The following is an 18,158-nucleotide window of genomic DNA, read 5'->3' on the forward strand; positions in this document are numbered from 1 at the left end:
GTCTAAGCTGATTTTTGGGTAAGCAGTATGTAAATACGTTTGCTGAAATTTGAATGAATTTGCCTGGCAGCATTTTCCTGCTTAATAGCTCCACTTGAGATTGATAGCAAATTTGGATATCCTTTTTGTCCTCACTTCAAGAGAGAAACTTCGATCTGTCGGCTTTTGCTAATTTTTTGCCAAGCACCATTTGAAGAAATTTGTTAAGCAATTTTGTTCTTCTTAGCTACATGGGTTCAAATCCTGACCACAGGAACATGGTGCTTGTGCTCTTGAGCAAGGCACTTTACCATTATTGCTTCGTCCTTCAGATGGGACGTAAAGCCGTAGGTCCCGTGTGTTGTGTACTGCAATGCACGTAAAAGAACCCAGTAACACTTATCGCTAAGAGAAGGGATTTGCCCCGGTGTTTCTGGCAGTGGCTGCAATATGTGCCGCAGCACTTTGTAAACCCTTATAAGGTGCAACATAATGGGTCTCATATTTCTCATAAACTTCATTCACCTGTTTCTAATAATTGACATAATTTCCAGCGCCTTGAGTACCTAATTGTTGGTAGATATGTGCGCTATATAAGACTCTGGTATTATTATTATTATTACTCCACAATTTGGTTTTATGATAGCAAGCAGTTTTACATTACCTCATTCTCACTTAAGAGAGATAGTTTGATCTCCTAGTCTGAGCCAAATGCCAACCAACATTCAAATAAAATTTTCTAGGCAATATTTAAAGCTTGGCAGCTCCAGTTTTTTTTAAAGGTAATTCATTCTTCCTCTTCATCCTCGCTCAGGAGATGAACTTTGATCTCTCGGTCTTGATTTTTAAATGCCGGCTTGACAAACCGTCGTTGAGTCTTGCCGTGAGGCAGGGCCAGATCCTCCATCTCCAAGTCTCGCTTCGTCGTTCGTCTTTTACCAAAGCTGGGTAGGTCTTTCTTGGCCATCTTATCATAGTTCGGTTTACGGTATCTGTCAATCACATAATAATAATACCTTATGTTAATTCAGTGGTTTTCCTTGGAGCGAGACTAACCTAATGAGTATTTTTACAAGATATCTACCACACTCGAGTAAAGTGGACGAAAAATAAAAATCAAATTCATGTATAGATCTAGAAAAAAAAGTTACTCGTCTTTGGTACAATTTAAAACAGCAGGAACTGACAGAAAATCAAAACTCTTTTGGCATTCAATATGAGCCTTTCCCTTTGTCTTACAGGGAATACACAAAAGTTGCAAAAAAAAAAACCCCAAAACTACCAAATTATTATGAAATACCTTACTGGACTGTTAGTGAACAACAGTCTAAAGCATCATGTAAAATCATGGCACCTGGTGTGCTATCATTTTCAAGAAAAATTATATTTTTGTTTCAATTTCCAGTGCTGGTAGTCCCCATTTTTTTTTTGCAATCGATTACACACCTATGAACGGGAACAAGCCAGCCAGGACTTGTTTCCTGACCTTACAAATCCCTGACGTCTATAAATTGCTGAGGTCAGGGGTCTAAGGTCACGGAACCAGACTACAGGAACATGTGTTTTTTTTACATATAAAATGCAAGTGTTCTTATGGGCTTTTGTTTTAAAGGGAATATACATGTACAACATTTGCTTTTGCTGTAATTTTCAGAAATGAATGGATTTGGGGGGTTGTTTTTTTTATAGCAAATATTGTTACACTGACTATTTTGAAGGGTTGTGCTCAAAGATGCTGGAAAAACCAAGAAAAACATCAAGGTGCCAAAATGACTGCCTAAAATCCATAATTTTGTCAAAGTGTAAATTGTCTTTTTTTACAAAACGTTCATTTGATCATATTCCATCTCACTGGGACACCGCTCAAATGAAAGGTCTTGTCCCTTTCAATTTGATACCACATTTGACAATGTGATGCTTGTAGTTCTGAATCTCATACATTTTTCACTCTTCGGCCGTGTTCACTTTTTCGTGGAATTGCCCATGTTCTTGACATGACATTGGCCATACCTGCTTTTCTTTACATGTGGGCAATTTCACGGTTACTCACGTTACAAAAATGTAACGTGAGTAACCGATTTTATGCGTCTTGTTTATCATACATAACACATTTTTCTGGATGTCATCTTTGGTGCTTAGGTAGGTCTAGGTCTACTCTATCTACCATGGGGATAACAGTTATTAAACGTTTTCAGTAAGGTAATTACAGCCCAAAGAAACACAAAAGTACATCAAAAATGTAACGTGAGTAATCGTGGAATTGCCCAAGTGGTGAAAGTTAAAGGCTAGTGAAAATCAGATGGTAAACTACTTGTACAACTTACAGTTTCAGTAAAAGGGAGGAGCTGACAACGGAGACACTGGATGTAGCCATCGCAGCTGCAGCCATCCACGGTGGTAAGGCTAGGCCCCAGCTCATGAAAGCACCTACAGTGTAAAGAAAACAGGAACCAGAGTCTGTCACAAGGCAAGCACAAGTCAAGCCACAAGTCAATCACAAGTCAAGTCGTAAGTCAAATCACAAGTCATGTCACAAGTCAATCACAAGTTAATCACAGGTCTATTACAACTCAATTACAAGTCCATCAGAAGTCAATCACAAGTCAATCACAAGTCAATCACAAGTCAATCACAAGTCAGTCACAAGTCAAGTCACATGTCAAGTCGTAAGTCAAGTCACAAGTCAAGTGACAAGTCAATCACAAGTCAATCACAGGTCTATTACAACTCAATCACAAGTCCATCAGAAGTCAATCACAAGTCAATCACAAGTCAATCACAAGTCAGTCACAAGTCGTGTCACAAGTCAAGTCACATGTCAAGTCACAAGTCAAGTGACAAGTCAATCACAAGTCAATCACAGGTCTACTACAACTCAATCACAAGTCCATCATAAGTCAATCAGAAGTCAATCACAAGTCAATCACAAGTCAGTCACAAGTTGTGTCACAAGTCAAGTCACATGACAAGTCGTAAGTCAAGTCACAAGTCAAGTGACAAGTCAATCACAAGTCAATCACAGGTCTATTACAACTCAATCACAAGTCCATCAGAAGTCAATCAGAAGTCAATCAGAAGTCAATCACAAGTCAGTCACAAGTCGTGTCACAAGTCAAGTCACATGACAAGTCGTAAGTCAAGTGACAAGTCAATCACAAGTCCATCAGAAGTCAATCACAACTCCATCACAAGTCAATCGCAAGTCAATCACTAGTCACGCCACAAATCAAGTCCCATGTCAAGTGGTAAGTCAAATCACAAGTTAATCACAAGTCACGCAACAAGTTAAGTTACAAGTCAAGTCACGTTAGAAGTCAAGTCACAAGTCAATCAACAGTCCAGTCACAAGTCAAATCACAAGCCAATTCACAAGTAAATCACAAGTCTAGTCACAAGTCAAGTCACCAGCAACATTGAAAGTCACGTCACAGTCACAAGTCAATCACAACTCAAGTCACAAGTCATGTCACAAGTGACGTCACAAGTCGTACTGCAAGTTACGCATAAGTCAAGTCACACGTCTTGTCGCAGTATTTCTTAAGTTCAGGCATGCAACTGGGATATCACAAAAAAAGAGAAAATGCAAATTTTTCCCAGACTTTGTTCAGTGTTTTTCTATATTCAATGGCACACATGGGAAGTAAAAAAAGAGGAAATCAGCTGATATGAGGAAAAGTTGCATGCCTGTAAGTTTTCTCCAACTGAGTTGGGTTTTTACCTACCTGCTGCGATGGGTATCGCAATAATGTTGTAGAAGAAAGCAAAGACAAGATTTAGCCTGATCCTCTGGACTGTCTTGTGCGACAGATGGATGGCGGTGGGTACGTCTAATAAATTATCCTGAAAAGAAAAAGAGGTATGGAACAAAGGAGATTACAGACTAGGAGTGCAAATATGTCTACCAAAAAAGGGTACTATGTGCTTCTTGCACTGAATAGCGTTGTCTGCGCAATACACACGCCAACCAGTATGTGCTCGCTATGTGCGCATACTGGTTTTTGATCACATGAATTTGATCCAATTTTCAGACATGAAACTCATAATAAGCAGGGGTGGAACATTTGCGCATCCTACCTTGATTAGTACTATATTAGCAGCCTCTATGGCCACGTCTGTTCCTGTCCCTATAGCCATGCCGATGTCGGCCTGGGCTAGCGCCGGCGAGTCGTTGATGCCGTCACCCACCATGGCCACGATCTGCTTCTTCTGCTGCAGTTCGCGGACCTTGTCCACCTTGTGTTGCGGGAGCACTTCGGCGAACACCTGGCCAATACCGACCTGTGGGTGTAAAACAAACGGCAGCACAGTAAGTGAATGGGTTGCATCCACTGATCTTGGAACAGTGACTGAAAAGTGGGTAAAGGTTGAAGTCACTACAGCGCCATCTTGAGAGGCCTAAAAAGAATCAATTCTGTGTGTAGCAGCAGCCATGTTGGGGGGCCAAAAATGTATCTAGGACTGGCTTCACTTCATTGTGCACAGTATTGGGTCTGTGTACAATCTTGTCAGTATACATGTATACAAATCAGTGGTACCATTTCCCAAGATGATATGTTGAACATGGCCGTCAACATAGGGCACTTTTTCAAATGATGCACTACAGGTGACAGTAGTTCACCAAATCCTGAGAAGAAACTGTTCTCCATTCTAGACTGACTCATGTCCCCTCCATTCAAAGACAGGAATATTAAGGTTGAACTGGGTCCCACTTCATTTTCAAAGATCGGCTAAACGTTACTTTTTGTAGTAAAAATAATATAGACCGGCAGGCGATTTCACAAAACTTTACTCAAAGTCCACTTGCACCACAATTTATTGCGCAAGTTGCGCAACATTTCACGCTGCGCAACATTTCAGTTATGACAATTTTACGAAAGTTCATAGTGCGTACGTTCGCAACTTGCGTAACAAATTATGGTGTAACTTGCGCAATCATTTTAGGTTGCGTAAGTTGTGGCATGGCGACTGAAAATGACTTATTTTACCAGCAAATTGTGGTCATTGTGGAGCCTTTTATTGCACAACTTATCAAGGTTGATACAAGACACTCACAGCTTTGTGTTTGAAGTAAATGAATTGCTATTTTACTTAAGACGCCGTTTTTAGAGTTGCCACACGATTCAGAAAAAGTCTAACGAAAGTATTTTCAAAAATGGTGGGCGAAGGTGATTCAACTACTGTTTCATGAATGAACAAAATCACACACCAACTGCCGTCGTAAATGCTGTTTTTATCCTCGTCTAAGATATTTATATTATTTAAAAACGTTGCGCAGCTTTATAAAAAGGACAGGGTTTGAGGGACTTCAGCTTACTTGTCCGGCGATAGCCTGGGCGGTCTTGTGATTATCCCCCGTCAGCAGTACTGTGTTGAGTTTCATCTTCTTGAGGATGTAAACTGCTAAGGCGGCCTCAGGCTTCACCGCATCGGCAACTACAATCATACCCACTATCACATCTAGAATTGAAAAACATACAAAATAATATCATCCAATAAACCACGAAGGGCAGCTGATAAGGGGCAAACTCAAAGGTCGAGTGGTTAGAAGTCTGTACTAGCAAGCAGGAGCTCGTGGGTTCGAGTCCACCCAAGTGAATTTGTGATTTATTCTCACGATCCGTGATGACAACCCTTGTGTCTACCGTGTTTATAAATTTAATGACAAAACCCAACACTGACACTTGCCTTTAGATCATATCAAATTTGGACCAAACCGTTGCAAGGAAATGATGGGAATTGTTTTCATTTTTTTCTTGAAACTGGCAGCATACTAGGCACACTTATTTCACAGAATGATTGATCCTTTTTAATATTTACTTACACTTAAGCAGGCTATTTCATGATATCTTAGCAGTTTCGTTTTTTGAATGAAAAAAAAATTGCCTAAAAAAAAAAAAAAAAACTAACCAAAAAATGAAACAAAGGCGTAATTCCTGCTTTGGACTCGGTGCACGAGTAGATAGAGAGATAGATACAAAACTTTAGTATCCCACTTGGGGAGATTCAAATAGCCTCGACAAAAACAAACAAATTACATTCACAAATGAGAAAATTTGCATAAAAAAATATTAAAACCAATAAGACAAACAAACACATACACAATTTAACCTTTATATATAAAAACATTTGCTATAAAAATTGGGGCTAAAAATTGAACTGGAATAAAATGAGAAGACTGTCTCATATTGTAAAAACGGACTGCTGTCAAAACAGACGAGTTACTGTAGTGCTGAGTTCTAATTCTCCGCTAAAGGAGACGAAGTATCCCCTCAACGGTTAGAGAGAGAGAGTTGGGGGAGACCACTGGGAGAGACATTCAAACACACTTTTCAAAACGCACTGCCAGTGACGCTAGACGCTCACGCAAAGACGCAACTGGTTTATGCACAGTCAGAATATAATTAGCTTTGCGTACTTCGCGCCTTACGCACGCCAACCAGTATGCCTACGTGATGCGCATCTCCCACTGGAGCCATATGGTGTTCATCCACGGGAAAACCATAGAACAGACATGCTTACAATACGGTTGAACGCCGCTATAACGAACATCGTGGGATCCACAGAAAGTGTTTGTTATAACAATCGTTTGGTATAGCGATTTTGAACCGCCGGTACCCTCTTTTGACCAACATTCAAGTGGTATTTCTCACATCCCGCAGCCCCAGGAGGAGTTGTCACAAAACTTTAGCAACGGGTGGTTTTCCCTTTTATTCCTTGGGGAAATAACAGCCATCTATCGCTCTTCAACATTTAAACACGATGTACCGGGTAACTATGGGTCGTTTGATGTTCTGGAATTGTGGCCTAAATAGTTTTTAGTACATGTACATCCGGCAGATTTTTCGTTAATCTGTTGACTTTTGTCAACAAAAATGTTCGGTACGTTTTGTACATTTAAACCGGGAGCCAAGGATGATGTTCAGTAAAGCCAAATGTTCGGTATAGCGGTGTTCAGTAAGCAGCGTTCCACCGTACTTGTCTTTCGCTGAAATTTTGAATGTGTCACTCTTAAACATTATCTTGGTTTTACCGTTGATGGCGACAAGCACGGCAGTTTGACCTCGCTCCTCGTGGTCCCTCATCTCCAGGTCAATCTCCGTGGTAACCCGACAGAAGTTCCTCTTCATCCATTCCCGGTTGCCGATCAGGACCTTGTACAGACCGTCGTCGGGCTGTTTCAGGCTGGACGGCACTTGCTCTGAACATTAGAAACACACAGTTCTATGTTAGGGGCCCAAAATAATTGTTTTTATTGGGCAATTCCAGAGTTATGGAAGAAAATGTAATATCTGTGACAGAGCCAATTAAATATATATCTAATAAATGATTCAGGTAAATGATCCAAAACTCCTAGTTTGTTATCTCCTTGATACTCTTAAAGTACAAAAAAAATATCTGATTTGTAAGGTCCGTGAAGCTGGAATTGCCCTTGAATACAATCCTTGAAAATGCACCATTGCGACCAATTTAATGTTATTTCAATCTTCATATTGCCATTTTGCAGGGTGCTTTGGAACCTTTTGGTTTTGTTTTTATGCTAGTGTAGATGTCCATATTCATAATTAAAACTGTGATGTCACTCAAAGCAGAAACTTCAGTGTTTACAGCTGCTTCAAGCAAATAGAGCTGCTGGAATTTCTGTTTTTGGTGATTTATTGCTGTTTCAGTACATGACAGTCGATGAGGCAAACTTCATGCAGAAATGTTTTCAATGAATACTTTTTTGGTTCACAATTTAAGCAGCAAAACCCTAAAAAGAAAAATTGGGACTTAACTGACTTAAAGCAACAGTGCCCTCAGTTGTCAGGAATTCTATTCAATTGATTCTAAATGGCTAAACAGTTTGTACAATAGGCTGTAGTGGTAACGTAATGGAAATGGAAAATTTCACTTCCGCCATTTGCATGGAAACTCGACTCACTGCCTACGCACTTATCATGAAAGCACATGAATCAAGCGGCGCCAGACTAATGCACATGTAAGTCACAAGTGACAGTCAGTCAGTGAGATAGGTAACCAGTCTAAATCACAAGCGACAGTCAGTCAGTGAGATAGGTAACCAGTCTAAATCACAATTGACAGTCAGTCTGTGAGATAGGTAACCAGTCTAAATCACAATTGACAGTCAGTCAGTGAGATAGGTAACCAGTCTAATTCACAAGCGACACTCAGTCATTGAGATAAGTAACCAGTCTAAATCACAAGCGACAGTCAGTCAGTGAGATAGGTAACCAGTCTAAATCACAAGCGACAGTCAGTCAGTGAGATAAGTAACCAGTCTAAATCACAAGCGACAGTCAGTCAGTGAGATAGGTAACCAGTCTAAATCACAATTGACAGTCAGTCAGTGAGATAGGTAACCAGTCTAAATCACTAGCGACAGTCAGTCAGTGAGATAGGTAACCAGTCTAAATCACAAGCGACAGTCAGTCAGTCAGGCAGTGAGGTACAAAGATGACACTAGGCTAGCCCTCTGGGACCAGCACCAAAGACCAGATTAGAATTGTACCCTTTTCACTGGGCGTTATGATCGGCGGGCAACTGTCGAAAACGTCCACGATCTGCTGGTCAATCTCCACGGTGACTTGACCATTCTCCACCTGGGAGGTGATGTCGGTGGCCCCCGTGCCCTGGTTCACAAGCAGACGTTCCGTTTCCATGGCACTGACGCTGCACTTCAGCCCGCAACCGGAAACGGTGTTGAAGTCCGTGCACTTGGCCAGCGTGTCCCTGCCAAAAAGCTGTACAGGAAATCAAAAAGACATTTCTGAAAATCATTTTCAACTTTTCACATGGGTAGAATTTGAAACAAGTTTGTATACAGGACTTAGTATGGTCGAATGGAAATAACCGGTTAGGAACATTTCAATAGGTCTCTCTCAAATGAGGTCACTTCCTACAAATTGTCACATGCATCGGCATTTTGGGCGTCAAAGTTTTGTGACGCGCACCTGCTGAGCTGTATTTCGAAGAAATTTCGAGCAACAGACGTGCATGTTTAAAACATTTTGTACACTGCATGCACACGCACCAGATGATGTTGAATACGCAGTTGTATTTGGCGTCCTATGAGAGAGATATATGATATTGGGCCCTGCAGTGTTTCCCCTGCCAATTCAATTGTGAGCTGGCCCAATTAACGACTTTTAGCGGCTGTCTCACAATTTTTGGCAGAAAGGAAGTTGCAATAAAAAGTAATAAAAACATGGAAGTCATTGTTATTGTGTAAAGTGTGGACTGTGGGCATGTATGGTCTAGCGGTGGAGCACAGGATTCATGATCGCGAGGTTGTGGGTTCGAGCCCCGCCGTGGCCATGCGTGTTGTGCCCTTGAGTAAGGCGCTTTACCTCAATTACTCCTCTCAACCCAGGTGTTAAATGGGTACCAGCATTATTCAATGCTGGGAAGGTAACAGACTCGCTGTAGAGGAGGTGTGGCGATCCCCCCACAGCAGCATATGAGTCTGGCCCAATCGCTAAACGAAAGAGAGATGGGCACTCCGTTCCTGTTAACACAGGTTCGTCCCCTTTACCTTTTTGAAAGTGTTGACTTGTTTGTTATCTTGAACTGCAACAAAGTCACAATTTTTTCCTCTCTGGACAAAAAAAAGCTACATCGGATATTTTCAAAAAACGTTTATCAAGCACTCGTGTATTTGTGTATCTGTATCTTGCAACTAAAGCGAAAAATGCACAAGTGAGCGCGTAGCTTCGGTTTCGCGGTTTGGGTACCTCCTCACACTACCAAAAATCCAGGGGAAACCCTGGGGCCCTGACTGGGAGATGTGTCCTGACCTCTTTCGCGAACTTGGTAATAGCTGCCCCGATGGGATGCTCGCTGTTGGCCTCGGCTGAGCCGGCCAGGGCTACCAACTTCTGCTGAGGGAAGACCGAATCCGGGAGAAATAGGAGGACTCGTACAACTCTAGGGGCACCCTGGGTGATAGTCCCCGTCTTGTCAAATATCACTGTCTTTATCTAAACAAATAACCAAACAAGGACAAAATAAAACTTAGCACAAGGAGAAATTGTCATGCAACTCCATGGATGTCGTCCAGCAATCGTCGTTACTGAGATGACGCCATGCTCACATGCATGTTGCATGTATTCTAACTTAAGGATTCAATATTAGGTTTTGCCCTTTATAGATGTACAATGTATACACAAAAGTATACTCCGTGTGTTACCCATGAGTGAAAGTCAGAAAAAATCACTCGGTGGGATTTAATTACACTGCTTGCAATGGTAAACTACGGAATATCTGCTAACAGTGCTGGATAGGTACCGGTACATGTAAGTGTATGTGTAGGCACACACAAGATGCAGAACAACACTCATAGGAGGGGTCATAATTTTGAAGCTTATCGTCTTATGAAAACGTCATTTATATAGACCTTTGGGGAATGTTGTTAGCTACATTTTGATACCCAGTTTGCTACCAACGACTGTAAATCGTCCAACATTGATGACGGTTTATGAAAAATGATGCAGTTTGAAAAGTTGCAAATATAAGGAGTACGCAAGTGGAAATTGCTACGTGACAATGTTACACTGTCCAAAACGAACAGCAGGGAATATCAATCGCACAGTGCTTGTACGCATGGGAGCACGCAAAATTGAATAACCCGCGCTTTGTTCAGGCACTGTGCAGTTGATTGGGGCCAATGACAGGCATGTGTGTTTGCGCTTAGCAATTTCTCATCATGTAATCTTTCAATTTGCAACTTTTCAAAATGTATAATGTTTCATAAACCGTTGTCAATCCTGGACGATTTGCAGTCTCTGGTAGCAAACGGGGTATCAAAATGTAGCTAACAACATTCCCCAAAGGTCTAAATGACGTCATCATTTATTAGACTAGCATGCCTGACTGTGCAGGTGTCGTCATCGGTAGCATTTTTTCTCTACTCAATGGTACGTATACATGAACAAATTTGGTTTCTGGCCACCATACTGTCGCCTGTGGTGCATGCTCTTTACTCTCACCTTGTGCGCGATCTCCAAGGGTCCCCCTCCCTTGATGAGTATGCCATTGATTGCCCCCACCCCGGTGCCCACCATGACGGCAGTAGGGGTGGCGAGACCCAGGGCACAGGGGCAGGCGATGGACAGGACCGAGATGGCACACTGGAAGGAGTACTGCCACACCATCTGATTGCTGCTCATATTGTGGTTGGTCTGTTTAAAATAGTAACAGAAAAACTGAAAGATGTACTGTCCATTCTCTGGCCGACTTTCAAACCCAAAATACAGGGTGAGTAAAAAAAAAGCGAAACCCAAATGTCGGGACTACTGTTTTAGTGAAGTTCTGCATGTAGCACTTTCAAAATACAGCATATGAAAGCCCAATTCATAAGCTTTCTGTTAGTACAAGAATATTCAAATCACTCATGTAATTTTTAAGTTAAGGAATTTTAAACACAACCACCGTTTTAAAGTTCTGTCCACAAATCACAAAAAGGCAAGTGTTCTTTCAGCAAAACAAAAACAAATCACATAGGGATGTGTGTGAATTGTTTTTTGTTTTGCTGAAAGAACGCACACCTTTTTTTTGTGATCCGTGGACAGAGCTTTAAAACAGTGGTTGTGTTTAAAATTCCGTAACTTGAAAAGTACATGAGTGATTCGAATGATTCTTATACTAAAAGAAAGCTTATGAATTGGGCTTTCATATCGTAGAGTTTGAAAGTCCTACATGCAGAACTTCACTAAAACAATAGTCCTGACATTTGAGTTTTGCTTTTTTTTAAGTCACTCTGTATAGATTTTGTTTTTAAAATTGCTATTTTTATCTAGTATAGGTTATTCACTTTTGAATGACACATCAACCAACCCCATGTTATTTGTGGAATAATTATTTACATATTTTGACTTATTTTCAGCGTGACAATAAGTTAGATCTCAATCTTATTGTGCGCTAACAAAACCAACTATAAAAGCATTTTTATTTTTCAGACAGCCAAGATTAAAAACAACAATAGAACTTTTGTTCTATTAATCTTTCAAAAATCAGAATGAGTCATATGTTGAAATGAGTTGCTCTAAAATAGAACTGTCTGGTTATCCCCGCGACTCATTGGCAAGTTTCGGTGAGGATCATTAGTCAACTAGTGGTCGATTTGTGACAAAGACTTATGCGTGAACACTAATAACAATGTGCAAATGCCTCTAGTCAAGTCAAACGATGGTCAAATGTCATCGTGAAACGTCTCGGTCCTGGCTCCCTGTTGTTCTTGATGATGCTGCCCGCGGCTATTGGTAACAAGCGATGGAACTATGCCGTGGGCTCAGGTTCCAAAGTGTCGAAGAGAGTAGTTCAATCATCATTCACTACGGTTAACTATAGTTCATGCCCGAAATTGCTCTATGGGCTCCATGCGCCAACAAAAAAGGCACGTTTTCACCTCTTTTGAAAGCTCCGTGGATGGAACACACAGCATGCGCGTACTGTACTGTATAGGTTTGCGCGCGAAGTATGCACGGCTTCCTGAATGTGCCAAAGCTATAGCCATCGCGTCTTCGCGTGAGCGTCAGGCGTTGTCAGTTCGCCAATACGTTCTAATTCAACTTGCATTGGTCTACGAGACAAATCCCCGCCTCCAATAACTTTGGACACATTCGAAATACGCAGTGGATGGACCGGGAACCAGTCTAGGTCACCCCCAACCCTCCTTTTCTGGCCGTTGATGGGGTACTTGTGCCCGGAGCCCATAATGCCAGTCCGAAACGGCTGTACCTCAATTCCATATCCGACAAAATGTACGACTTACGTTCAAGAGGAATGTTGGATGCACCATGTCAGGATCCGTGTATCCCTTGATGACATGCGCGGTCAGTGTAATCAGGGTGATAACGACGATCCCGGGCACGAAGTAGCCAGCGATACGGTCCGCTAGCTTCTGGATAGGAGCCTGATATGCGAAGCAAAATAATAAATGTCTTGATTAATTCCAGACTGTCAACCGTTTACTTGCTGTAATCACTGAGGGTAATGTTCAGCTTAAAGCTATAGTCCATCATTTGCAGCCATCCGAAAAAGTAACCGGCGTATTATTGTTGAAAAAAACATACTTGGTTGAAAGATAGTAAGTGGACTAAACTCCCTGTGAAATTATTCTTTCTGGCAAGCTGTCATTTTGAAGTAATCAACGAAAGAAGGCCTTTCCAACGATGCGTCTTAAGACGCACCGTAGGAAAATTTAAATTAGTAGTTCGTTTCGTTATTCGGCGCAGCGCGCGCAAGCATTGGCACGACGCACAGGCGCGCGCGGTTGCTATAATTCGTCAGATCAGTGCGCGACATCACGTATAGGTGCAATTCAAAACAATTCAAAACATGATTCAGCAACTTTTGATTTGAAATTGAGATCCTAGAATGCTGTTTTTCTCGGAATATACAGCTGAAACTGAGCTGAAACTTCATCAGGTTAGTTGTTCAGTATCATTCATTGGATTTTGAGCACTTTTGTTGCTTCAAACGAACAAAATGCACAAATTACAAATGATGGACTATATCTTTAAACATAAGAGTAGAGTTGACGATTACATATCATTGTGTACATGAACAAAGTGTACAGGCGAGTCCAAAAAACTGAAACCCAAATGTCAGGACCATAGTTTTAGTGAATTCTTCATGTAGCACTTTCAAAATCTAGGATATGAAAGCCCAATTCATAAGCTGTCTTTTAGTACAAGAATCTTTCAAATCACTCATGTACTTTTCAAGTTACGGAATTTAAAATGCAACCACCGTTTTAAAGTTCTGTCTCTCTCACATGACGTTATTTCCTTCAGACCAGCCACGTGCATCAGCACTTTGAGCCTCAACTTGCATAACGGGCATCGCTGCATCGTATTTCGAACACATTTCAAGCAACAAGCGCGCATGTTTGGAACATGTTCAACACTGCGCAAGCGTGCTTGATTGCATAAAATACGCAATTGCAGTTCACCTACAGAAATGGCCGTCTTTGGGAGAGACCTATAGTGTGCACAGTGGGGTGCATACAGATTCCAATGAACACATTGTACAGTCTTCACAAATGTTTGTAGTAGCTGTTTTTAGGTAATATCTCATGAAGAAACCACTTCTACCACCCCCCCCCCATCATGCCTCCTCCCCTTAGAAAAATGAACAAACAAACAAACAAACAAGCAAACAAACAACCCAACACAACAACCCAACACACAGAACAACAACACAATGAACAGACTGCTCACTTGTTTATTTGCTTCTTAAACAATTAGGAAATGTTGATCAAATTTACCTTTGATGTCTGGGCTTCTTCGACCAGTTTGACAATGTGTGACAGTGCACTATCTGCACCAACATGGGTGGCCCTAACCAGCAGCACACCATTCTGGTTAATGGTGCCTCCAATCACAGTGCTCCCTAGCATAGTGGAAATAAAGATATAAGCCTCAAAATAATGTAATATATTGTTGCATTTGTCACCCTCCCTCTCTCAGTGACAACATGGAGGGAGATACCCTTTCCGTCCAAATCTATCAGGTGACAGGTTTTAACAGTTTTGTAAACTGGCCTCATAGTGGTACAATTGACAGGATGTGGTAGGTATGTCAACTGAGGGTACCAAGCCTTGACTGACATTGATAGATGTGGTGGGTCAGCACTGGTGAGTGCCTGTCAAACTGGCCTGATATTGGTACAATTGACAGGCTGGGGTAGGTATGTTAACTGAGGGTACCATGCCTTGACTGACATTGATAGATGTGGTGGGTCAGCACTGGTGAGTGCCTGTCAAACTGGCCTGATATTGGTACAATTGACAGGCTGTGGTAGGTATGTTAACTGAGGGTACCATGCCTTGACTGACATTGATAGATGTGGTGGGCCAGCACTGGTGAGTGCCTGTCAAGGTAGGCCATCAGCCTGGGGGTTTGGTCAGTATCAAATCAATGCATAAATGATTATAGTGCGCATGCGCAAGGTATACCGCCCCTAGAGTGGTAACAAGCATTTTGATGGCCATTTTGAAAAAAAAGGGTGATAACACCCAAAAAGCTGCCACCGCTGCAATGCTATCACATATTTTCCAACTCTGGAGGTGTATACCTTGCCAAAAATCGTTATGACGATTATTCCCCTCATTTGATACCGGTGGCCAAAATTTTGGACCGAGGCTGATGTCATAATGATGGATTTAGTTCAGTAACAATGAAGACACAAAAGGTTCACTCATACACATCCCAGCAAAACATAGGCATTGCCCTCTAAGATGGCTGCTACGCAAGTTGTAGCTGTATTCAAGGTCACCCCATCTATCAAACCCCTTCAACAGGTTTTGAGAGTTATGTGGTTTAATCTATGGAGGTTCTGGTAGTTGGTGACCAGCCTGTACATATGCTATGGGAGAGGAAGTGGATTATTTTTTGACGGTTTGTGACAGTTCTGTCATCTTTGTTGCATCTTTGTTGCATATCTGTTGCATCTTTATTGCATCTTTGTTGCCTCTTTGTAGTGTCTTTGTTGCGTCGTTGTTGCATCTTTGTTGTCTCTTTGTAGTGTCTTTGTTGCATCTTTGTTGCATCTTTATTGCATCTTTGTTGCATCTTTGTTGCATCTTTGTTGCATTTTGTTTGCATCTTTGTTGCATCTGGTGTGCATTCCTGCTGTCAAGAATATTGTTACATTCAGCATCACTAAGCTTTGCAAAGCACTATAGTGTGATGCCTATACAGTGGAACACCGCTATAACGAACATCGTGGGGTCCACAGAAAATGTTCGTAATAGCAATCGTTTGGTATAGTGATTTTAAGCTGCCGGTGCTCCGGTACTCACTTTTCAATAAATGGCGCCCTTCATAACTTCACCCTGCATGCCCTGGTAGTTACTGAAAGACGACTGTGAACACACGTGCCGGCTATTGGACTATATAATTACACAGTTTTGTGCTTACTGCTTACATCAATGGGTGGCATTCCCCTTCTAAATAATGGCCACTTGTCGCTCTTCTGTTGACATATTTCACAAACAATGTTCGGTTGGTTTTTCTACAAAAAAATCAGGAGCCAAGGACGATGTTCGGTATAGCCGAATGTTCGGTACAGCAGTGTTCGCTTTAGCGACGTTCCACTGTATTTGTAAGCAGTCTAATTCAAGGTTATTCAGTGAGAGACTAAAGCGAGTCTAATTCACAAGTGACAGTCAGTCAGTGAGTGGATCAGTCAGTATGTCAGCCAGGTACAGAGAGGATTCCAGATTGAATCCTCTTGGTCCAGCAAAAATCTTTACCTGTTTTCTTTGTGACGGGCATAGACTCTCCCGTAATCAACGACTCGTCCACCATGGATGACCCCTCCACCACCACCCCGTCCACCGGGATCTTCTCTCCCGGTAGGACCTTGACGCGATCGTTGCGCTGTAAGAGGTCCACGTCGATCAGTTTCTCGGTTGCGTCTGGCTGACCCAGCTCGTCCTGAGTGACTAGGCGGGCCTCGGTGGCTTGGAGGGACATCAGCTTGGTCAGGGCTTCTGAAGTCTTGCCCTGCATTGATGAAAAAAAAATTAGGAAAGAATATTGCAACCTGACGCCACTTTTTCTTCATATATCATCTCAATGAAGGTCAGTCATTGCAAAAATGATGGTAAGACATGAATCTGGGACTGAGAAACATTTCCAATTTTGTTAGGAAATACTTAGAAAATTTTCTTGACTCTCCATAGACTTTGTACACAATCGCGCAAGTGGTGTCAGGTTGCAACATTTTTTCCAAAAATTAGATGACGAACACTTTATTGAGTATACAGTGTTTATAAAATACATTTGTGAAGGGCTAAATCCTATATTCAATTTACATCAGGAAAACGTCGTATAAGATTGCAGTAGCACCCACTGCTACATCAGGTTTAACCAGCCAGCAGACCCAAGCAAGCTCGGTGGTCGAGTGGTTAGACATCTGGGCCCAATTTCACGGCGCTGCTAAGCACACAAATTTGCTTAGCACAAAAAAGTCTGGCTATTATAAATGCAGGTTACCAGCCAAAACTCCATGTGATGTATACTGCTCGTGATTAGTATTCAGCTGTTGTTTGCTTAGCATGAAAATCACATCGAGTTTTGGCTTATAACCTGCTTATATAAGCCAGACTTTTTTGTGCTAGGCAAAATTGTTGTGCTTAGCAGCGCCGTGAAATTGGGCCCTGCACTGATAAGCAGGTCATAGGATTGAGATCCCCTAAAGTAAACTAGTGAAACAAACCCCAACCCAAAAAGTGAACAAATGGTGGGGGTTAACTATAATTCACCCTGCCCCATACAGACCTTAGCCTTGTGCTCCATCCACCGTCCCAGCGTCACGAATATATACAGCATGGGTGGGGCGTCAAAGAACGTCCTGGGGCTAGTCATGGCTCCCGACAAGATGGCGATCAAGAGAACGATGACAGAGTACAGGTAGGATATGGTGGTCGCTAGGACGATCAGGACGTCCATGTTGGCCGCGCCATGCTTCAGGGCCTTGTAGGCCTGGACGTAGAAGTAACGTCCACCTAAAACCTACAAGAAAATGTGAGCTGAGTTGTAATTGAGTCATGATAAGTCAATCACACTTGTCAGTGCAAACTCACTCACAACTCACTCAAGGGTGACTTCAATGTTACTCATGAGTCTCTTACTAAATTCAAAGTCGCTGACAAGTCACTCAAGAGTCAGTCATAAGTCACTCAATCAAACCAAAGTTACTCAAAAGTCACTCATGAGTCCCACACTCAATCCAGTCACTCACAAGTCACGCATGAGTAAATCACTTAATCAAAAGTCACTCAAAACTCAGTCACTCATGAGTCACTCACTTTCCAGAGTCACTCACTTTCCAGAGTCACTCACTTTCCAGAGTCACTCACTTTCCAGAGTCACTCACAACTCTGTCACTCATGAGTCACTCAATTCAATCTAAGATCACTCATGAGACTCTCATATGTCAAACACAAGTCAATCACACGTCACTCACACTCGAATCACAAGTCACTCACACTCGAATCACAAGTCACTCACAGGTCAACTACAAATCTATCACAAGTTATTCACAAGTTTTGTTAGCGTGTAAATAGAGTTTTTAGTTGAATTTAAAAAAATGTCGCTGCTGTTCTTTGAAGTAATGTTGTTTTTAATTCCTTCTTTTTAATTCCTGCCGTAAAGGAAGTATTAAACACTTTT

General features: G+C 41.8%; 1 protein-coding gene across 2 annotated transcripts in view; it reads right to left on the minus strand.

Moving 5' to 3' along the window:
- Window positions 1-532: 532 nt before the first annotated feature.
- LOC119733796 (copper-transporting ATPase 1-like) overlaps window positions 533-18,158 on the minus strand; it is a 36,591-nt gene continuing 18,965 nt past the window's right edge. For both annotated transcript variants that reach the window (XM_038207163.1, XM_038207164.1), the window contains 13 exons: window positions 17,265-17,498; window positions 16,235-16,487; window positions 14,246-14,370; window positions 12,749-12,889; window positions 10,965-11,156; window positions 9,774-9,956; window positions 8,489-8,720; window positions 7,010-7,177; window positions 5,294-5,436; window positions 4,054-4,257; window positions 3,702-3,819; window positions 2,304-2,406; window positions 533-971 (listed from right to left, as the gene is read on the minus strand). In XM_038207163.1, the coding sequence (XP_038063091.1) occupies window positions 767-971; window positions 2,304-2,406; window positions 3,702-3,819; window positions 4,054-4,257; window positions 5,294-5,436; window positions 7,010-7,177; window positions 8,489-8,720; window positions 9,774-9,956; window positions 10,965-11,156; window positions 12,749-12,889; window positions 14,246-14,370; window positions 16,235-16,487; window positions 17,265-17,498 (2,301 nt within the window). In that variant the 3' untranslated portion in view covers window positions 533-766. The remainder of the gene's footprint in view (window positions 972-2,303; window positions 2,407-3,701; window positions 3,820-4,053; window positions 4,258-5,293; window positions 5,437-7,009; window positions 7,178-8,488; window positions 8,721-9,773; window positions 9,957-10,964; window positions 11,157-12,748; window positions 12,890-14,245; window positions 14,371-16,234; window positions 16,488-17,264; window positions 17,499-18,158) is intronic.

This window comes from Patiria miniata, unplaced genomic scaffold (genome assembly GCF_015706575.1).
Source record: "Patiria miniata isolate m_02_andy unplaced genomic scaffold, ASM1570657v1 HiC_scaffold_26, whole genome shotgun sequence".
NCBI lineage: Eukaryota > Metazoa > Echinodermata > Asteroidea > Valvatida > Asterinidae > Patiria > Patiria miniata.